General features: G+C 39.7%; 1 protein-coding gene across 14 annotated transcripts in view; it reads right to left on the minus strand.

Moving 5' to 3' along the window:
* The window catches only part of TBC1D1 (TBC1 domain family member 1), a 116088-nt gene that overhangs the window by 30536 nt on the left and 66764 nt on the right, over positions 1-18788 (minus strand). For 10 of the 14 annotated variants that reach the window (XM_035555042.2, XM_050710688.1, XM_050710689.1 and 7 more), the window contains 3 exons: positions 16876-16962; positions 14881-15170; positions 9258-9397 (listed from right to left, as the gene is read on the minus strand). In XM_035555042.2, the coding sequence (XP_035410935.1) occupies positions 9258-9397; positions 14881-15170; positions 16876-16962 (517 nt within the window). Of the gene's footprint in view, positions 1-9257; positions 9398-10584; positions 10705-13032; positions 13162-14880; positions 15171-16875; positions 16963-18788 lie in introns of all 14 variants that reach the window. The other 4 variants (XM_035555057.2, XM_050710691.1, XM_035555087.2 and 1 more) reach the window with 2 other exon arrangements.

Here is an 18788-nt window from a genome sequence, read left to right on the forward strand (position 1 = left end):
AAGTGATATAGATAGGAACATCCTTATCCACTACACTCTGCCTGTAATCTATTCACTTGGTACATTCTCAGAGCATCCAGTAAGATGCATGTACATCTTCTTGGGGGGAACAAATCTCTTCCCACCCTACTCATCCTCTCAGTGGTTTATGGATCAGTGTCAGGTATGTATTCTGGTTTTATATGTGTATATGTACACATGTAATGTGTTAGAAATTATCAAACTATCTACAGAGACAGCCTATGGATACCCGCTTAAGGAAAAAACAAGAACAAAAAAAACAGGCTGTGAAAACACATGCAAGGAAATGAATTAAATACATCCACACATTGTTTTCCTAAAGCAAGAATGACCCTAACATTCTCCTGCTAACGTATACCTTCTACTTCCTCGGTGCAAATTTTGTGGATTGTTCTCCAAGGACCAACTTAATAAAAGATCACCTTCAGATTTATTGGAGGTGTCATTCAGTTCTAGTCCTCCAGTGATCAACCTTACTGTAGCAACACATGTAACCACTGCAGAGCATTAACCATTCGGGAGCATGGTCCTGCTTCCATTTAAGATGGAAAATTCTTGTCTGTTACCAACTAACCTTTAGTGAAGACACTAAAAGAAATTTAGCTCACAGAAGTTAAGGCTATAAAAGAAAAAAAGAACAGAAAGAAATTATAAAATTCTACAAGCTGAAAAATTATCACTATCAACCCTACCTCTAATTCCTCTGTGGAAGAGTCCTAGGTTTGGTTTTGCCTTCCAACTGGCAGCTCCTTTTCTGTCTTTTCTTTCTTTCTTTCTTATTATCACTTGTGGACATTTAACAGAAAGTCTGAAGTCCACTCTGATAAAGCGCAACACATTTACAGCCTGCCTTCCCTCCCATCACCATCCTGGCATGTGCCAGGATGTATAGAAACCAAAATGAACCAGTTTAACTGCTCAGGTGGCTTGTTAAGTTTGCAGAGTTGCGTCAGCTGTTTGGCTGGCAAAGGCAGGGAGGTGGAATGGGCAGGTAAGCCCTCAAAGCAAAGTATAAAATAACGCACGTTTGGTAAGTCAATACTAATCCACGTCCACAAACATATAACAGAGCCATCAGCAGATGTGCCATCCAGCTGTCACATACAGAAGAGACCAGAGAAGAAATACTGTAACAAGAAACTGAGCATTTCATTGTTATGCACAAATGATCCAGAGGACAGCAGAGAAAGCAAAGACGAGCAGTAGAGCAACTGAACTGAACATAACCGGGAGCGCATGTTCCACTGAATCGAACTGCCACGTGTTAAAACCCAAGTCATTGCAGCTTTCAAAACTTGCATTAGATTAGTAGGTGCACTTAAGGACACTAAGTGTGTCAGCACACACAGAAAGACTGCTTCCCTGTTCAACTGCCAACCTTGTTGGCTCTTGCAGACCCCTAGTCCACGTTTGGCCTGTACTTCTTTCAAATATATTGCACCCCTCACTGCAGCTCCATATAAAATTCTGCCTCCATACATGCTACTTCTACAGGCCTACCATACTTCAGCAATTCAGGTTCAGGACTGGGCAAGTTGACTTGATAACTATTATTATATCTTACCAACATAGAAGTTATTTTCCATAGGAAGTCCATATTACTTTTCTGCACCATGTACCTCTTCAAGTCTGTAGGTACAAACTGAGTATTCCTTGAGAAAGCGTGTACTTCACTGGGAAAGCCACGAACAGCCCTGTGCTGGTAAGAACTTGCTGCAAGGTAAAGAGCTACAGGTGAAACTGCTCCTGGAAATGTTGTACAAATGAACTAGTGCATCCATACTTATGTCACAAGTACTGCTCTGATGCTCCCACCTCTCACAACACCCAAGAAAGAATGAGCTGAGAGCAGGCCAATAGTAAGAATGGACTGAGAAGGCATTTGTACAGCAAATCCATGTATTAGTACCTGACTCTTTGGCTTTGTGTAGCAGTGCTTCAGTCCTAAGATGCAGAGTAGCCCTACACTCCAAAAGGATCAACACATGTATTGCACAAAACTATCATGTGCATGCATTATACACAAAGTAGGAAAGATTATAGGAAAGTTTATTGCTGCCAAGGACCACACTAAGGAAAGTTTGTAAATGAAAAGCTAGTGGATGACTGCTGCAGTCATTTGAAAGGCCAATATTTGATTACTTGGGTAGGGATATAAACAGGAAATTCCATTAGCTCCAGAAGGAGCTACAATGAACACAAACTCATGTTCTCTTTCTATAGGAGGACATTAAAGCATCCCAACAGCCAATTATCAGAATACTGCCTTAAGCCTTATTTTTTATGAAAGTTAATTTGTAATTGACTAACTTTAATTGATCAATAGTTTCTTATTCAACCAATCTCAGTACCAAACGAGGCTTTGCAAAAACAAGAAAAAAACCGAAACCCACTAAGAGAAACCACACAGTCAAAAACAATAGAAGTGACAAACCCACCTAAAAGCCTAAATTTTCAAAACATTCTTTCACAAGCGCTTAGCCTAACCAACTTCAAATATCAAAAACAAGACTACAAGGTTCATCTTTGAATAGAAGCTGCAACCCTTCAGGTAGAAAATGGTTTTATTTTAGTATTTGTTTTTGGTTTTACATGAAGCTAAGAGAGAGGAGGTTCAAATACGAAGCGCTACTGCCATTTTCACTATGGAGTTATTTACACGTTACTATCTAAATGTGCTGTTTACCAGCCACATCCTCTCTCCAGGGTTAATAAGTCAGGCAAGATACCTCACTGAAAACGTGCATGGAAGAATCCCAGCTAAGCATTTCATTTTTTGCACCAGACTATTTTAGTTTGTTGCATTTTAAGCATCACAAATTTCAGCTCACCAAACAAATGAGAGAATCTTCATAATCGCTTAAGTAGCATGACCAGATGCCTTGTGTTACCGGAAAACTTTAGATTTGGAATCACAAGCAGCAGCAAGTTCTTCTAGTCTCACATACAACTTCAAGGAATGACTGAACAAGTTGTTGAAAACTTGTGTATTTCAGTACAATTGGTTAAAATCAGCTCTAAGAGATGGTTTAGAGTTTGATTTTTCAGTTACAGCTAAGAGCTTCTTCAAAACTAATCACTACCTTCAAAACTCACCCCATTTATTAATGTTATTAAACGCTGAAAAATGAATGCCTTGATATTCCAGTGGTCACAGAAGTCATTGCACATGATTTGTGGTACTGCTGGTAGCCCAGCTCCTATTCCGCAAATCAAGATTATCAGCATATGTACATTCTGAAAGGGACATAACTGAGGGATCAATTCTAATAAACGTGATTTATTACAGCATTTACAGAATTTGTTGTTAGTTAATAATCATTTCTTTGCTAAAAAGCCACTTCAACAGCTTTGGAGAACACACTGCAAATAATTTACACTATGTAAAAATTCTAAGTACTTTCTAAGTATAGAATGCTAAAATGAGATTTTACAGTATTTGCAATATTACTACAAAATGATTTAAAAAATACTTTTGCGTAAATAACACCTTACCACAAGCAAATAAACGAATAGATAGGTGCTAACTACAACTTGTTTTAATAACAGTTCTTCGCATCCAAATTTTTATAGGAAGATTCTCTTCAGCACTTCTGATTTAACAGCCTGCTACTTCTATCTACCAGAGACTGAAACCCAAATCCTTTTAATGAATGAATTAAGGTGTGGGTTGTTTCTTTTTCCTGTATGGAGATGCTTGTCCTTTCTGAAAGAATATCTTTCTGCAAGTCAAGTTTTCAAATATTACATAGTTATTCTGGCAAAAGCTCCTCCCCCCCCCCCCCCATGTACTGCTAAACACTACACAACATTTCATTCCTCCAAATTACTGTTTCTTTCAACATGCAACTCCACCCCAATGCCCAACTTAAAACAGATCACCCATTCCCCAACCTAAAACTGACAGAGCTGTTATAAAAATCTTGCTAGCTACCTCCCACAGGAAGAAAGCTCACTACAAGAGCCATTACTTTCCCACCGTTTATTTTAGAGAACAATTCACACACTCTTTAAATCTAGCATTTGGCTCTACTCTGCTGGGAGCTTCTGACAGTCTGCAAAACAGTTTTCCCGCTATGACCAATTCTGAATAGTCATTATGCAAAAACCATAGTGAAAAAAGTCCACTGCACAGAGATTTATAGATATTGAGTTCAAGTACATAAATATAGTGCTGTGCTACAGTGCAAGCTGAAGTTTCATGATCACTCTGCACTGGTTGAAGCGCGTACTGCCCCTGAGAAGGGCAAGAGAACCCAACCTCTGCTTCTAGACACGTGCCCCTTCCATCCTCCTTGTGCTTGCCCTAATCCTTGTGTAATACTGTCAATGAGCTTAGAAAAATGATCCCATAGAAAACTATTCACCTTTGAGTGAAGCCCATACTTTGGCTGATTTAAATGATGGCCAAGCTATTCCCTTCATCATTTTACCCATAAGGATACTGTGCTTCTATGACAAGATGATCTGCCAAGTAGATGACGGAAAGGCTATGGATGTGGTTTACCTGGATTTTAGTAAAGCTTTTGGCACGGTTTCCCACAGTTTTCTCCTGGAGAAGCTGGCTGCTCATGGCTTGGACAGGTGTATGATTGCTGGGTATAGAACTGGCTGGATGGCCGGGCTCAAAGAGTCCCAGAGAGCAGAGTTCAACCCAGTTGTTGCCTGGTCCCCAGTGGCACTCCCCAGGGCTCAGTACCGGAGTCCGTTTTATTTAGTATTTCTATCGACGTTTTGGACAGGCTGGGCCCGTGGGCCATGTCCAGTTGCATGACGTTCAATAGGGCCAAGTGCCAGGTCCTGCACGTGGGTCACAGCAACCCCATGCAGCGGTACGGGCCTGGGCATGAGTGGCTGGGAAGCTGTTGGGCAGAAAAGGACCTGGGGGTGCTGGTCAGCAGGCAGCCAAACAAGAGCCAGCAGTGGGCCCGGGGGTCAGCATGGCCAATGGCATTCTGGCCTGCATCAGAAATAACACGGCCAGTAGGACTGGGGAAGGGACTGCCCCCTTGTGCAATCCCTTCCCTAGTGGGGAAGGGACACGGGGAAGGAACCCTTCCCTCAGGCAGAAGGTACTAAGGGACACGGTTTATTGATGGGATGCAGTAGGTCAGGTTGATGGTTGGACCCTCTGTTAGAGGGTCTCCACATAAGCATGAAAATCTGGGTGCAAGCAGGGTGAGGAGCTAAAAATCAAAGAACTGAAGAAACACTTTTATAATTTAAAATGTTTAGGATAACGAGTGTGAGAGCCAGAGTGAATTTTATGCGTTCATTTACAGGAAACTGGCCAAAAAAAAGCGTAGAAAAAGATTAATGAACACCTCCTTTCAAAAGAAATACAGCACTGCATCAGATTATAGCATAATTGATTTTGTTAATGACCTGTGCTCCTCCTCTTCAATCTCCTCACTTCATAAGATACAACACTCATTCTACCTGCATAAATAAAAAAAAATAAAGAGAAATATCACAGCAAAAGGTACTGAGCTTGTATCCAGCTGGCAGAGAGAAATGCTGCCCCCCAGTGCTCCACACCACCCACAGCAGCACAGCTACTCCTTGCTCCTTACCTCTCCAGCCTGGTCCGGCCTCTGTTCAGGAGCTTTCCCTAAATCACACTTTTTTGGAAGCACCGAAGAAAAATTGTATTCACGAGAAACATTACTGTTCTGAAACTATATTTTCGACCCTTTTCCAAGTACAAGTGGCTGGTTGAATAATTTTGTCATGTGTCAATTCTAACAAATAGAAAAAAATGAAAGCAAACCGTATCATTTAGATCTACAAACCCTTCTGACACTGACAAAAGGAGTATAAGAGGAGGTCTGGGGCATGGCAAGGGGCAAACAGCTGGAGAAGAGAGGTTGCACTGTAGCTTGCTATGTTAGAACTAACACAATTCAATCCTGAAAACTTTCAGCAACCAGCTGGAAAGCAGTAACAATCTCTACAGGTCATTTTGCCTATGCAGAAAATCCTTTCAAGATCCCTAAAAACTGGAAGCCAGCTGCCTCTTCAGGCCCACCAGAGACTGAGCTGCTGGCAGGAGGCTGTGACAGGCTGTTCTGTCAGGCAAACTGTGTGATGCGCCTCCTATGTGCTTCATCATAAAACTTCAGCGCTGCCTTGGGAAGGCGGCAGGGGGACAGGACCCAGCTGTGAGCTCAGCCCCAAGATTACATTTGTTCCTTGCATTTGCTTACACACAGACCCATGTGAAAATAGCAGCACCCACTAGCAGGAGGTGGCTAGAGGAAGGGCACGCACATGGGTGTTGCTCCTCCAACAACCAGAAGTAATGGTTTCCCGTACCCAAGGCTTTCTGTTGTCTCAGAGTGCTCACCTTTTCTCAATGGGGCTAGACTGAGTCCAGTCATCAGGCAAGGCAGGAATCACGACTGGCAAGCAAAAAGGCATTTTAACATTTCTAGTATATATGGTTTGGTTGTCACTCTACCGATTTAGGACTGCTTTTCATTCTACTCCCAAACTAGTAAGAAATGAAGTTTCCTTCAAGCGTAAGGCAAGTGGTACATTTAAATAATGGGGCCTGGAAAACAATGTGCTCTCCGCCTTTTCATACACAATGCAGCTATCAAGGCACAGCTAGCAAACATTCCTCTCTAGCTGAGCTACAGGAAACAAAAGTTTAGCTCGACGAGCACTGAAATTACTAATGAACACCTCCTAAAGAAGTAAAGGGTTCAGAAGTGCAAGACAGCAGAACGTGGTGCAGTCTGCTTCATGTTGGAACTCAGGACGCTAGACATCCCTTAAACTCTGTACCTCATAAGATCAAGCTCAAAAATTCTACATAAGCTATTTATCAGTTATTTGAGCTTTACTCTTCTTAAGTTATTTTTAGTAAACACACCTTCCTACCACACAGAGTGGCAATGGACAGGATGCAACTTGAGGTTCAGCTCCCCACTTGTCTATACAAATGGGCTCACATGTGTATAAAGCTTAAAGTTGTCTCTATTCCTTGTCACATTTTACATGTATACTTACTGATTAAAATCTGAAGACTTTACAGCAACAGAGCAGTCTCATTTAGTTGGCAGTGCCTGCCCACGCTTAGTTCAGGCATGCTGGTAGATTTAATGCTTGACACAACGTTTAGTAAAGCAGTCTGTGCTAAGCCTGTAAAATTTTATCACCTCTGACTCAGAAATCTAAGATTATTGGTTGGCTGGCTGACTTTAAAAAATAAATAAATCCTAGCCCTTCTTTCCTTACTGCTCTCCTGTTCAGTACCCTGGAGTGGCATGTGGGATACTGCATTTGACCAGAGAAACTGGTTAATGGAATCACCGTTTATAACAGGAAACACATGAATGTTGTCTCGCTTTCCTCCGCCTGATTACTTTTCCTCCTCCATCCATTTTGGTTGAAACTGATCTTTTGGTCATACATCAGCTGTTTGTATAAAGACTTTTTCCAAAGGAGAACAGTCTAAAATGAGCAAGGAAGCCTTAAAAATAAAATCAACTACAGGTAACTCCTGTCAAACTGACCGACCCTGCTGCATGTGTAGCTTCTCCTTAAGCAAAGATGAAAGAAGGTGAAGGAACAAGGTGATGAACGATAGCTAGTTACAGTTTCTCTGGAACTACAGAGATTACTGAGTTAACTGCGGTGGTGAGTTCCAATGTAAGATTGCCCATACAGAGTTCTCTTAAAGGCTACAGATTTGATCATGACTAAGCATTCTTTACTGCCAAAAACACTCCAAAAAATCCAAATACCTGTTAAAAAAATGAGTTTTCTCCCTCTGTTCATAAACTGAGTATGTACATTGGAACAAATCCAGAAAAAGACAACAAGAGTAAAGAAAAAGGCCAGTTATTTTAAATTGTTTCTCCTATTAATAGCACTTCCTGTTTTCCTTTTTGGCCACATTTTTTTTCTCCAACTGTTCTGCTTATCCAGCTGTAGATTGTTAAGATTGTATCTTGCGGCTATTATATCTCATAGGAAAGGTCTGAACAGGCAATTTTGTTTGTTTGTTTGTTTTTCCTACTTAATATGGGAAGGTTTTGTGGCTTTGAAAAACTAGTAAGACTACTTTCAGTCACAAAAAAACGCATCAAATTCACAAAAATAGTAGCTTTGCTGAGGTTGAGCATCCCCTTCATGTACCTCGAAGCGTAGGAGACCACTTCACATGTTATGTATACATAGACATGCTCCTGATGTCACTTAGCTTTGAAGAGGCATTTGAGAGGCATCTATGCCTATGTACAGCTTACCCCATATTAAGTCCAATTACATTCCAAGCAACTCATTAATGACAAATGTTTTTGTTATGTGCAGCGTCCAGTTAGCCATGGTCTCTTTTTAAGATGCAATATAAACGTTTCAGTGACTGTTAACCTGAGAGCTTTCCCAGTTATTTCAAACGTTAAGATTACTACTTTTTACTATATTTACTACAGTGTATTGTTCTCTATGGTTCCTTGGGACTCTTATACTATGACCTTGCAGTCAGAAGGTAGAATTTGCAGAGCTCAAGCTGTGAAATTCAAACCTCAGTGAGCCAGAGACCATTATCTGGAGACACAAGGTTCTCTGAGGCATTTTTGGTCCCAGTGTGTGGTGTATTGTCTAACTCACATAAGGTGAGATACATGAAATGATGCACTTGTACGGTCATTTGCAGTGTTTTTTTTCCCTAGTCTGTGGTTCTTTAGCTCTACAGAAATTCAAGAAAGAAATAAGATAACAGGGGATAATCATGGTTAAAGTGGTAAAGAATTACAGACTGAAGCAGCATACATGAGGTCAAATTCAGTATGGTATGAAGTAAACACTACAGTACTCAACTGAGGTCATGAAAGAAATTAAATTCCTTCTGCTAGGGCTGGATTTTTCTGGTCCTTAGTTCCATGCTCTAGCATGGAAAGATGAAATAGAAGAATTGTGTTTTCGTCAGAGCAATACTTGGTGATGCACTTTTTCTCCCCAGAATTCATTAGAACAGTGTATCTAGAAAATCATTTCTTCTCTGATTAGTTAATTTTATACTATCAGAACTGTGTTACATATAAAGCTGAAAAATAAAAACTCCAAGAGCTGATGAGCTTTGCATGACCAAAACATAAGTGGGAAATCACACAGACAGTACAAACAGAGCACTGGGCAAATATTCCCACTCAGAAGACAAAACAGTCCACACTTCACAGATTATAGCCGCTAACAACATTCATGGAAGCAAATAAACCAAGACTTACCATCATAGCGACTGGGAGAATCACACGCTTTCTGAGGGGTCGCCACTCGCAGGAATATCTGTTGTCTCCATGAATGCCGGCGAGTCCTTACAGGGCTGTCAGCACCAACAGCCTGCTGGCTGTGTTTGGATTCGTAGTCACTAAAATCGCAGAACACAGAACGGCTTGTGAGGAGGTTACCCAAATTTGCCAGGAACAGTGATGCAGTGTTCAGTGAATAAAACAAGAACCATCAGCTAAGGCGTACAGTGTGCTGTGCACATGCTGTGTCAAGCCATAAGTGGCAGGTGGGTGAAACTTGCTCCGTGGCAGCATGCTTTTACAAGGCTGCAAACATCACTCAGGTTCACCATAAGGGGCTGGCAGCTCTGTGCAATCTGCTTTCTGAAGTTTTATTTAGTTTTCAGCTTTCTTTGTGGCAGTACATGAAACACAACGAATTAAAGATACTTACACATACACCATAGTGTATCTTTACTGTTCTGCGACCATCTATACCATCACTACCATACCATCCACAATATCTAGCAGCTATTCGTAGGAGATAAGAGTTCTGTTGATGCCTTTTATCAGCAAACGTAAAGGAGTTTTATAAACCTTAATTAAAATTCCAGCCTTCTGTGAACCAGGTATGTAGCATACTCCTTTACACCACAGACTTGGAACCTTTGTGTTCCCAAGTCAACATCTGAAATAAGCAACAAAGTTGTGAACAGAATCCAGGAACCTTAGATGTTACACATTTGAAATCCACAAACTACCCACGGAGGTTTTTATTCAGAATATTAAATGAAGTAATGAACAGTGGTGATGTCTTCCTACTAAAAATCCCACTAATTAATTTAAGTCATTACATTTTTAAACAAGTCATTGTTTTACTCCAACCATTGGCTAAGTGATTACATCAGTCTTTGTTCAAGCTGAGAGCGATAGATGAGCTTCAACAGCTCTGGCAACTGGGAATAGTATTTCACAGGCTGTCCTCTCCTTCCACCTCAAGGAGGCTGACATTGCTTAGGACGAACCACATATATTCTCTTAACTGAAAACAGCAAATACAGTCGTTTGACAGGAATAATCGCAAAAGTGGATGGATGGAAGTTGCACGACCATCACAAAATCAAAATGGATAAGATCTGCAAACTTTTTAAGAGAGGAGTCTGGAATAGCTCCACCTTTTTGACAGCAATCACATGCAGAATACATGCAAGTGAATTGTTGCACGAGTCAGATTTTGCAAGTGCAAGAAGCATTTGAAGTATTTCAAACTATGAAATCTTTGGATAATAACACAGTTTTACCTCCAGGCTTAAAGAGAGAACCCTACCTTGTTGCGCTCCTAAAGTCAGAGGTGTTATTTTCATCTACAGGAGCCAGAAATTTTAAGAAATTTGGCACAGAAGAAGAAGAATGAAGCTTTTTCCTTAAGGCAGTACGGTAGGAGATGCTGAGAGTGCAGTTGGGAAAAGTATAGTTTAGAACAAGGAAGTATAAATCCACAGAATAAAAACACATACTGCTAAGTTTTAAACAAAAAGCAGCTAAATCCTGAAGGCATGAATACCAAAGAAACCAAAGTCAAAGTTAAAACCACTAACAAAGTGATACTTTGAAATACATGTTTCTTTGGAAAAACTAAAATGTTCCAATATAAATAAATATATGTTGGGTAAATGTTATTCTTTAACATAGCACACGATTTTCAGTGCACGGTTCAAGTAAATTCCTTTAACCTAATAGGAACTGACGCCAACTTTACAACTGAAAATTTACTTAAGTATCAGTTGCAATGATTGACCAAGTTCGCAGGAAAAGGTTAGGAAAAGCTGGCACTGATAAACATTGTACCAGCAAATGAAAAAAAAAAAAAAAGACTCTGGCAAAGAGCATTTCATAAAGCTTTAATAGGGTTTTATTCAGACAAGCTTGGAACTTTTAACCTAAAAGCTGAGCTTTCTGACATCATTTAGGATTGATTTATCCTAAATAAAGCTTCAGGATGCAACAGACAGGAGCACTAATCAAATTTCATCAACAGTCTTCTGGACAACATCATACCTAGCTCTGCTCTTTAGTTTAAAATAACCAGCTCCTAATACACTCAGAAGGTAGTTAATAGAGGAAGCAAGAACAACTCAGTTAATGAAAAGTTTCTGTATGGAATGAAAACATAGAAAGTTACTTGGCCAATGAGACTAGAAGACCTTTCCTCAGAAGAGTACACAAAAACATGTGAATAGGATAATTTACTCCTGACAAACTAAATTTTATTAAGAAAAGCTTCTGATAAACCTTAATGTTACATTTGGGTGGCATTTAGCTCTGCCTCCTGAAGATGTGAACAGGGATGGCGGGCATAACCTGGGAACACCAGAAGTATAAAGTGAAACAGTTCTTTAGTATCTGGTACTAAGCATGAGGAAGATTCTGCTGTAGCACAGTGTACCCTGTAAACAAGTTTCGCTTACAACTGCACAGTAAATCAAATACAATTATGTGGTAATTTCACTTAGAGGATTACAGTCAACCCAGGCAGTCTGACTTTCTGCTTTCAATTCATTAATTTATTTGGTATCCCTACCCATTTCAGTTCTCAGTCTTGTTTAGAGTTTCACTACAGTACACCCTTAAACAACAGGGAAAGGGAAGTAGAAGGTGCTACTGCAGAATGCATCACCAAATCTACTGTGGAAGAACCTACTTGAGAATTTGACCTTCAGGATTCAAATAAAGGGGCATTAGTGTGGTGTTCAGGCCTGGATAAGTGTTGTTAAAACACACAGTAAAGAGGACATTGCAGACTCAAGTTTCTTCCCCTGAGCAATACCATACCTCTGCGGTGAAGCTAAATGAAGAGGGACGCTACCAAGTGCTCAGCGGATGCAACTGAACGGACTGGTGAAATAAGGTTGTGGGCTGAGTATTTTCTCAGGATCAAAAGAACCAGCACCTTGGGGAAACAGGAAGCTTTCACACAAGAAAACAGAAAAGGAACAACGAACAGCAATAAAATTTGCTTGCCAATGGTCAGTGATGCTGACCATGCTTTCAAGGACATTCAGCCTCGTTAGCCTTTGGAGCTAAAAGAAGTTTAACTTGAAGGAGTTTCACAGTTAAGATTTTTAAGGAGTTACTCATTTCAGGTTCTCAGGAAATGAGAGGCTCATGTCAATACTCACTATGCACGTTTTTGTTTTAAGAAATAGGGCACAGAAAAGTATCGTTTGATATCGCTGAGCATAACAAAGATAAATCAACCAACACAAACACAAGTTCCTTTTTCCGTGGTTTTTTTTTTTTTTTTTTTGGGCTGTCCACAGTCCAGCTACTTCTTGCCTATTTTGGTTAACTTAGTATATTTCCTTTTAAATGTCAGTCACAGAAGGATATTAATATGTTTCTGTGTTAACCATGAACAAAGCAGAACAGAACTGAATGATTCAGGAGAGGCAGAGCGAGCTAGATTACAGGTTCTTGGCAACTTATTACTGGCACAATTTTAAGTAGTGCTGCTGTCTGCTGCATAACAAGAAGCTGCTTTGGAACAACCGTCTCTAAAGAATGTCATGCATCTGAACATTTTATTCATTAAAAGAAAAAGTTACACAACTATCAGCACTACATTCAGTAGTGGAGCAGCTGAGTTCCCCCTCCCATAAAAATCTACCACCTTTAGTCTCTATGAAGTTATTTTAATTATTTGCACTACAGAGCTTTACATTTATAGCATAGTAAAACAAACCCTACCCCAAACTAGGTACGGGTGCCATCTCACCTCTTTTGTGCAAAATGCCCACTTTGTTCTCCACTTGAATTATGCCTTAGATATTTAAAAAAGTTGGGTGAAGAGGCCGAGGGATTAAGACGAGCTAGAGTAGGAGAACGTGCAAGTTGACCAGAAGAACTTTTAGATTCGCCGACAGATGCGTTCATACCGTATAGTGGGATTCCAACCAGAGGAATGGAGTTGAGGTAGCAGAAAGAACAAAACACAGTAAGAGGGAGGAAATGGGAAGGGGGGAGCTAAAAAATAAATAAAAGTGAAATCTCTAATCTCTGAAAGTAACCTGCACTTGCAACAAATACAAATCAGCCATTTCATACATTTTTCACAGTTAATGTAGTAACTGCAAGAGGCTGAACGTTTTAACCCAATCAACAAAGTCTGAAACACACACTTAGAATCTTCACTGAGGCATTTCAGTGCATGATAAATTCAAACTCCTAAAGTATGTTAATAACAACCCTGTTTCTTCTCCCTCATATTGCTTCCCCTTGGTTTCTACGATGAAGACAGGCATACAATCAAGAGACTTCATGGATAAGAAGTGAAGTGTTAAATGAGAAGTGAAGTGTAAAATGTTTTGAAGATCTGGATCCATTCACACTTGGAAAACAACAATCAGGGTAAGCTATTCAAAAACTGCTCACAAAACATACGTGACTTGTTCAAAGTATTGTTTTCTTCTATGTCCTGTTCTGTATGTTTCCTATGAAAGGTACACAAGAGTGATTTCTTTTTTGTTGTGTGAAGGAGCAGACAGACTTAGGCCTTAGTAAAAATTACATAGCCAAATAGCAATAACCAAGCAAATTAAAAATATACTTAACTTTTAACTGTATTCCTATATTAAGATACGAACTGACTGAACAAGCAGCAACAAGCATCAGGGCAACTTTCATGAAGGTAACAGACCAACAGCAGAAGTTCTAAACTGCATTACAAACACATTCCAGTATTTAAGAATTAAAAAGGTTCAAAAAGGGGACAAAAAGGCAACCTGGGTTATGTTTCCTTTTAAATGCCGTAATTCTTCTTTTCCCTGTCATCACCTATTTCAGGCACGTTCTTTTATTGCCCTGCCTCCTGCAGGGAAAAATAAGTTGGAACACATACAGATTTCCTACTGTCTAACTTGTGTAAACGAGCAGTTTTGGCAGTGAAATGGAAGTCTACAGACAGAAGTGTTTCCATAGTAATTGGAAAAAGCCAGACAGAGGGAGGAAAGAAAACTGCCATAACATTCAGAGACTTTGAAAATGCTGAGGCAGGATTACAAAGGAAGATAGCTTGAAGAATACTGGCATTAAGGCAGTCAGTAGCTTGCTTTTGCAAGTAAAATTTACATAGGCTCACTGAAACGCTGCACAGGAGCCTCACCTCTATCACAATTATGTCAGTTTTGTGTGTTACTTCAAAATCACACATGAATTCACCAAACAGTAAGGTTTTCAGCATCAGAAATGCTACATAATTTTTCTGTACAAATAGACAATGTAGATGTAGCATTTATTTACACTGCTTGCAGATCGAGGCAACAAAACTTACTGAATATTGCTTGCAAAAATATAATCTAATACCTTAGGAGAGATCCTACTTAACTTTGTGACAAAGTGTGGAACTACGTGTCTCATATTTCATCTCCCCTGAAGCTCACAGGGACTAAAATTGTGGAGCACACAGGACAGAAGTGTTTCTAAACAGGATACCTACAAACTTCCAAAGAGTGACACACTGCTGTGACATTTCTTGTCCACTAAGAAGACACATCAGGTATGCAATCATCATCCCCAAATATGCCTTCAACAAATGAAAGCACAGCCTGCTTTTAGTAAGTCTTACTTTCTCATGTGAGGAGTCTCTGTGCTCACTGAGTGATACCTCATAAGTTTCCTCTGGGGAACAGATGGCGATGTTTCAACGGGTACCAGAGACTCCTGGCTTTCTGATGGTAAATGACTCAGTGTGTTTGCTCGCCTTCGAAAGCTTTGCTGAGGTAACGTAACAGACTGGTCAATTGGGTAACTATCTGGGTCGCTGGAGAGATCACCCACTGATCCACTGGTCTTGACAGCATTCTCTGTTGGAAGTGTAGGAAGTCTGTCTCTCTCCTTTTCACACAACGGTGGTTCCTAGCAGAGCAAAATATACGGTTACTGACGTGGTTTTACCATCGGTTTTGGCGATTGCAGTTCCATGTCATTATTCAGCCCCCACAGAGATCTGCTTCAGACTCGCACATTTTTATCATGATATCTCAAAGAAAGAATCACTGATACTCAGTGGTTTTTGTTCTTAACCACTTGGGTCATCAAATCACAGTCTCCATTCTACAGAGGAAAAAATAATTTTGAGAGTGATTGCATTTTACAGTATATTGAACACAACACAGAACCAAGGGGAAATGAACAGATGGGTCAGGTTTGGGTAACAGTGACAGCAATGAAAAAGGCAGCATTTCAGAGTACTGTTTATTTAGCACCCCATTTTACAATGTAAGATTCCTTTTTTCTATTTTAAGACTCACACAAAGGACTTTAATCCTATGACTAAATGCCTGTTTCAGCCCCAAATCATGTATCTTTCTTCACTTCCCACCTCTTGTGTTTTTTGCAAAGTCAGCCATTCCTTCAGAATCGCAAGCACGGAGAGAAAACTCTCCATTACCTGCACTCAGGAGTCCACAGTAAGTGACGAGGCACTGGAGCAGAATCAATAGCTGTATCCAAGTCTGCAGAGTGCTAGGCTACATGCAAGGAAGATGACTGGCCTTCTTCTGTGTTAGTTGTTTATATTACTTTGTTCAGACTAAAAACTTTCTAACCATGCAAAGTGGGAAATCACTCCACTTCTTGGTTTAGTTTTATACTTCTTATGTATGCAGTCCCGCATTCATGGTATGTACTTGCAGGGCTGAAGCTAACCAGATTAGGGTCAGCAGCATGGTAATTATCAAATTTGTTTTGCTGTACGTTGTTGCTGGATTCAGATGATGTTAGGTAATATTTTAGTTCCCATCTATGGATTCACATGATAAGACAGATACAAAATCTGTGTTTGTATATAGTACAACACATTTCTACTTCAAATGGAATCCCTCTTGCACCATTATTTTCTATAGGAGTAGGAACACAGGAAAAGCCAAGGAAAGGCCTAAAGGCAACTTGAAACTTCTGGAGAACAGGAATATAGACTTAGTAAGAGTCCAACTTTTCAAATAGAATAGAAGTCTTTGGTGAAACTCTACAGATGACAGCACCTTATACATGGTCATCTGTTAGCATGTGACTGCTATTCCTTAATATGAATCTGTTATCAGAATAAACTGTGAAATTACTTTGTTCAAGTTGTTCTCACAGGATTCAAATACATTTGACATATTATATACATGAAAAGTGATTTGGGTAACCAACTTACAAATTTTAAAAAATGGAAAAATTGTTTCAAGCTGGGAAAGTGAAGGGAAAGACAGTAACTGATCAGAGGCTACCTGCAGTATGTACATCCCCATCACCCTCAGAGGGACTTGGCACAGGAATAAAGAAATCCACCAATGGACCATCAAGTGGCAGCAGGACTCTTAGGAAGAAGGCATACCTAAGCCCTGCTCAGTGCTACTGTTTTTATCATTCTGTTTGGATGTTCAGGGGTTTCTTTGTTTTCATACACAATCAGTTAGGTTGTTTACTCCCCGGATATAGTGAAAACAAAATGCAAGACGTTAGAACAGAACAGTTATATGATCAGTTGGTGACTATACTTCACTTCTGACTGGTTGTTTCAGGTAGTATTAACAGGATTTTCTCACTATATACAGGCACTACAGGCTTTACTTACTTTGTTTGTGCTGCCTAAGGTACTGGACATGGAGCTCTCCAGATCTACAGCACTAGAGCTGTCAAGTGGACCTCTGGCTTTACTGCCCTGTAGAAATAAAGCACAATTAAAATTATAACATGAGGCATACCAAAAAGGACTTGCATAGAATAGACAGAATCTGTAGCTTTCAAAGACAGCATCAAATTTAATCTCCCGAAATGCCTAGCAATAGCCTTAGTCCCTGTGAGAAACAAAGGCTTCATTCAGGGCAGGCACTAACATTTTAAAGGATTCCTATGTAATTAGGGAATTCTCGTGGGCAATTACGTACTTTCCATGGTATGAATATAATCACATATTGCATGTATGCACTATAACCACTATTAAAATACCTTCTAACAGTAGTCTAACCAGGAAATTGTCATATTAGATACTTGCTATCAAGATACAAAAAGTTGAAAAGGCTATTAAAAAAGCACTGAAAACTGTATCAATTTAATATACAGCAAAACATAATTTCTAGTATTATAACATCAGTCAGAAAACAAGTATTTTTGTACAATTTTTGACAATATTTTTTGTACAATGTGTTGAACTCTAATGCTTTATGTAACTAAGAGAAATATCAAGAAACCTATTGATGGATTTTTTTTGTGTTAACACAACTATGAAACTCGTATCCTCCTAACCTTAAAGGGTAACACTGCATTATGTTCTGAAGTAAAGGTATATGCTCTCTTTGAACTACTATTCTAACTATAATTTAATGTTAGCAGTATTCACAATAGTGAACGTTGCTTCCTTAAAGCCCAGGCAAAGTGCTTTGCCTCAGATCTGAATAAAATCAAGAATTTTCATCAAAACAGCCATGACTGTGAAAATGCAACCAATATACAACTGCGCTTATATGACAACAGCTTATGCCTGTTTGGACAAACTGGCAAAATTAGGAACAATGCTAATAGTATGTTTCACATCCCAAACACATGCACAGCAGGATTTCATGGGGGTGAGCTCCATTAATGCTGGTCAGGCAGTTATGAGGGGAGATATGCAACTACAAATCCTCAACACATGCCTACCTGTAACAGTGAGAATATGCTTTTACCATGGCCATTCTTATGCCATCATTTGCTTCTAGGCAACAGGTTAGGTACGACATCTGAAATAGGCTTTGAATGCCTAGTTTTGTCACTAAAAACTGCGTCTCTGAGGAAGTATTTTGCAGATAAACTAAACTAGATCTTCCTTCAACTTAACAGTTTGCCTGTAAGAAATGAGAATGTCCTTATTTCTATTCCTTACTATTTGTTGTTTGGTTTTGTTGCACATAAGCTCTCTGAAAGGTCTGATTCTTTTAATCATTTGTCAAGCAGAAGTCTTTCCAAATCTTACTGGTTTCCTCAGACATCTCCCTGAACCCATTCTACTTTGCACTCTGTTTTAAAACGAAGTGCAAAAAGAAAGAATATATGAACGAGCCAACTCTCTGTAGGATTAAGTAGTACTTAAATCTGACATCTGATTTGTTTTCTTAGATGCTGCTGTATAATTAGGAGATACTTTCAGCTATTTGTTCATGATAAACATCTTCCCAATGTGTTTTCTTGGGGATCACTGTCACATAGGAGTTAGTTGTTCCCATAACAGGTACTGACAGACATTGTTTTTGAAGAATTTATGTGATATTGCCCAAATGTCTGCATATTCCTAGTGCCTTCTGAAGTTCTTTACATTGCTTGCCTTTAGGTAGTTTCTAGCTGTTGTGGTTTAACCCAGCAGGCAGCTACGCACCACACAGCCATTCGCTCACTCTCCCCCCAAGGGGGTTGGGAGAAAGAATCAGGGGAAAAAAGTAAAACTCGTGTATTGAGATAAAGACAGTGTAACAGGACAGAAAAGGGAAAATAAAATAATAGGAATAACAACAG

The sequence above is a fragment of the Cygnus atratus genome, chromosome 4 (assembly GCF_013377495.2).
Source record: "Cygnus atratus isolate AKBS03 ecotype Queensland, Australia chromosome 4, CAtr_DNAZoo_HiC_assembly, whole genome shotgun sequence".
In the NCBI taxonomy this organism is placed as follows: Eukaryota; Metazoa; Chordata; class Aves; order Anseriformes; family Anatidae; genus Cygnus; species Cygnus atratus.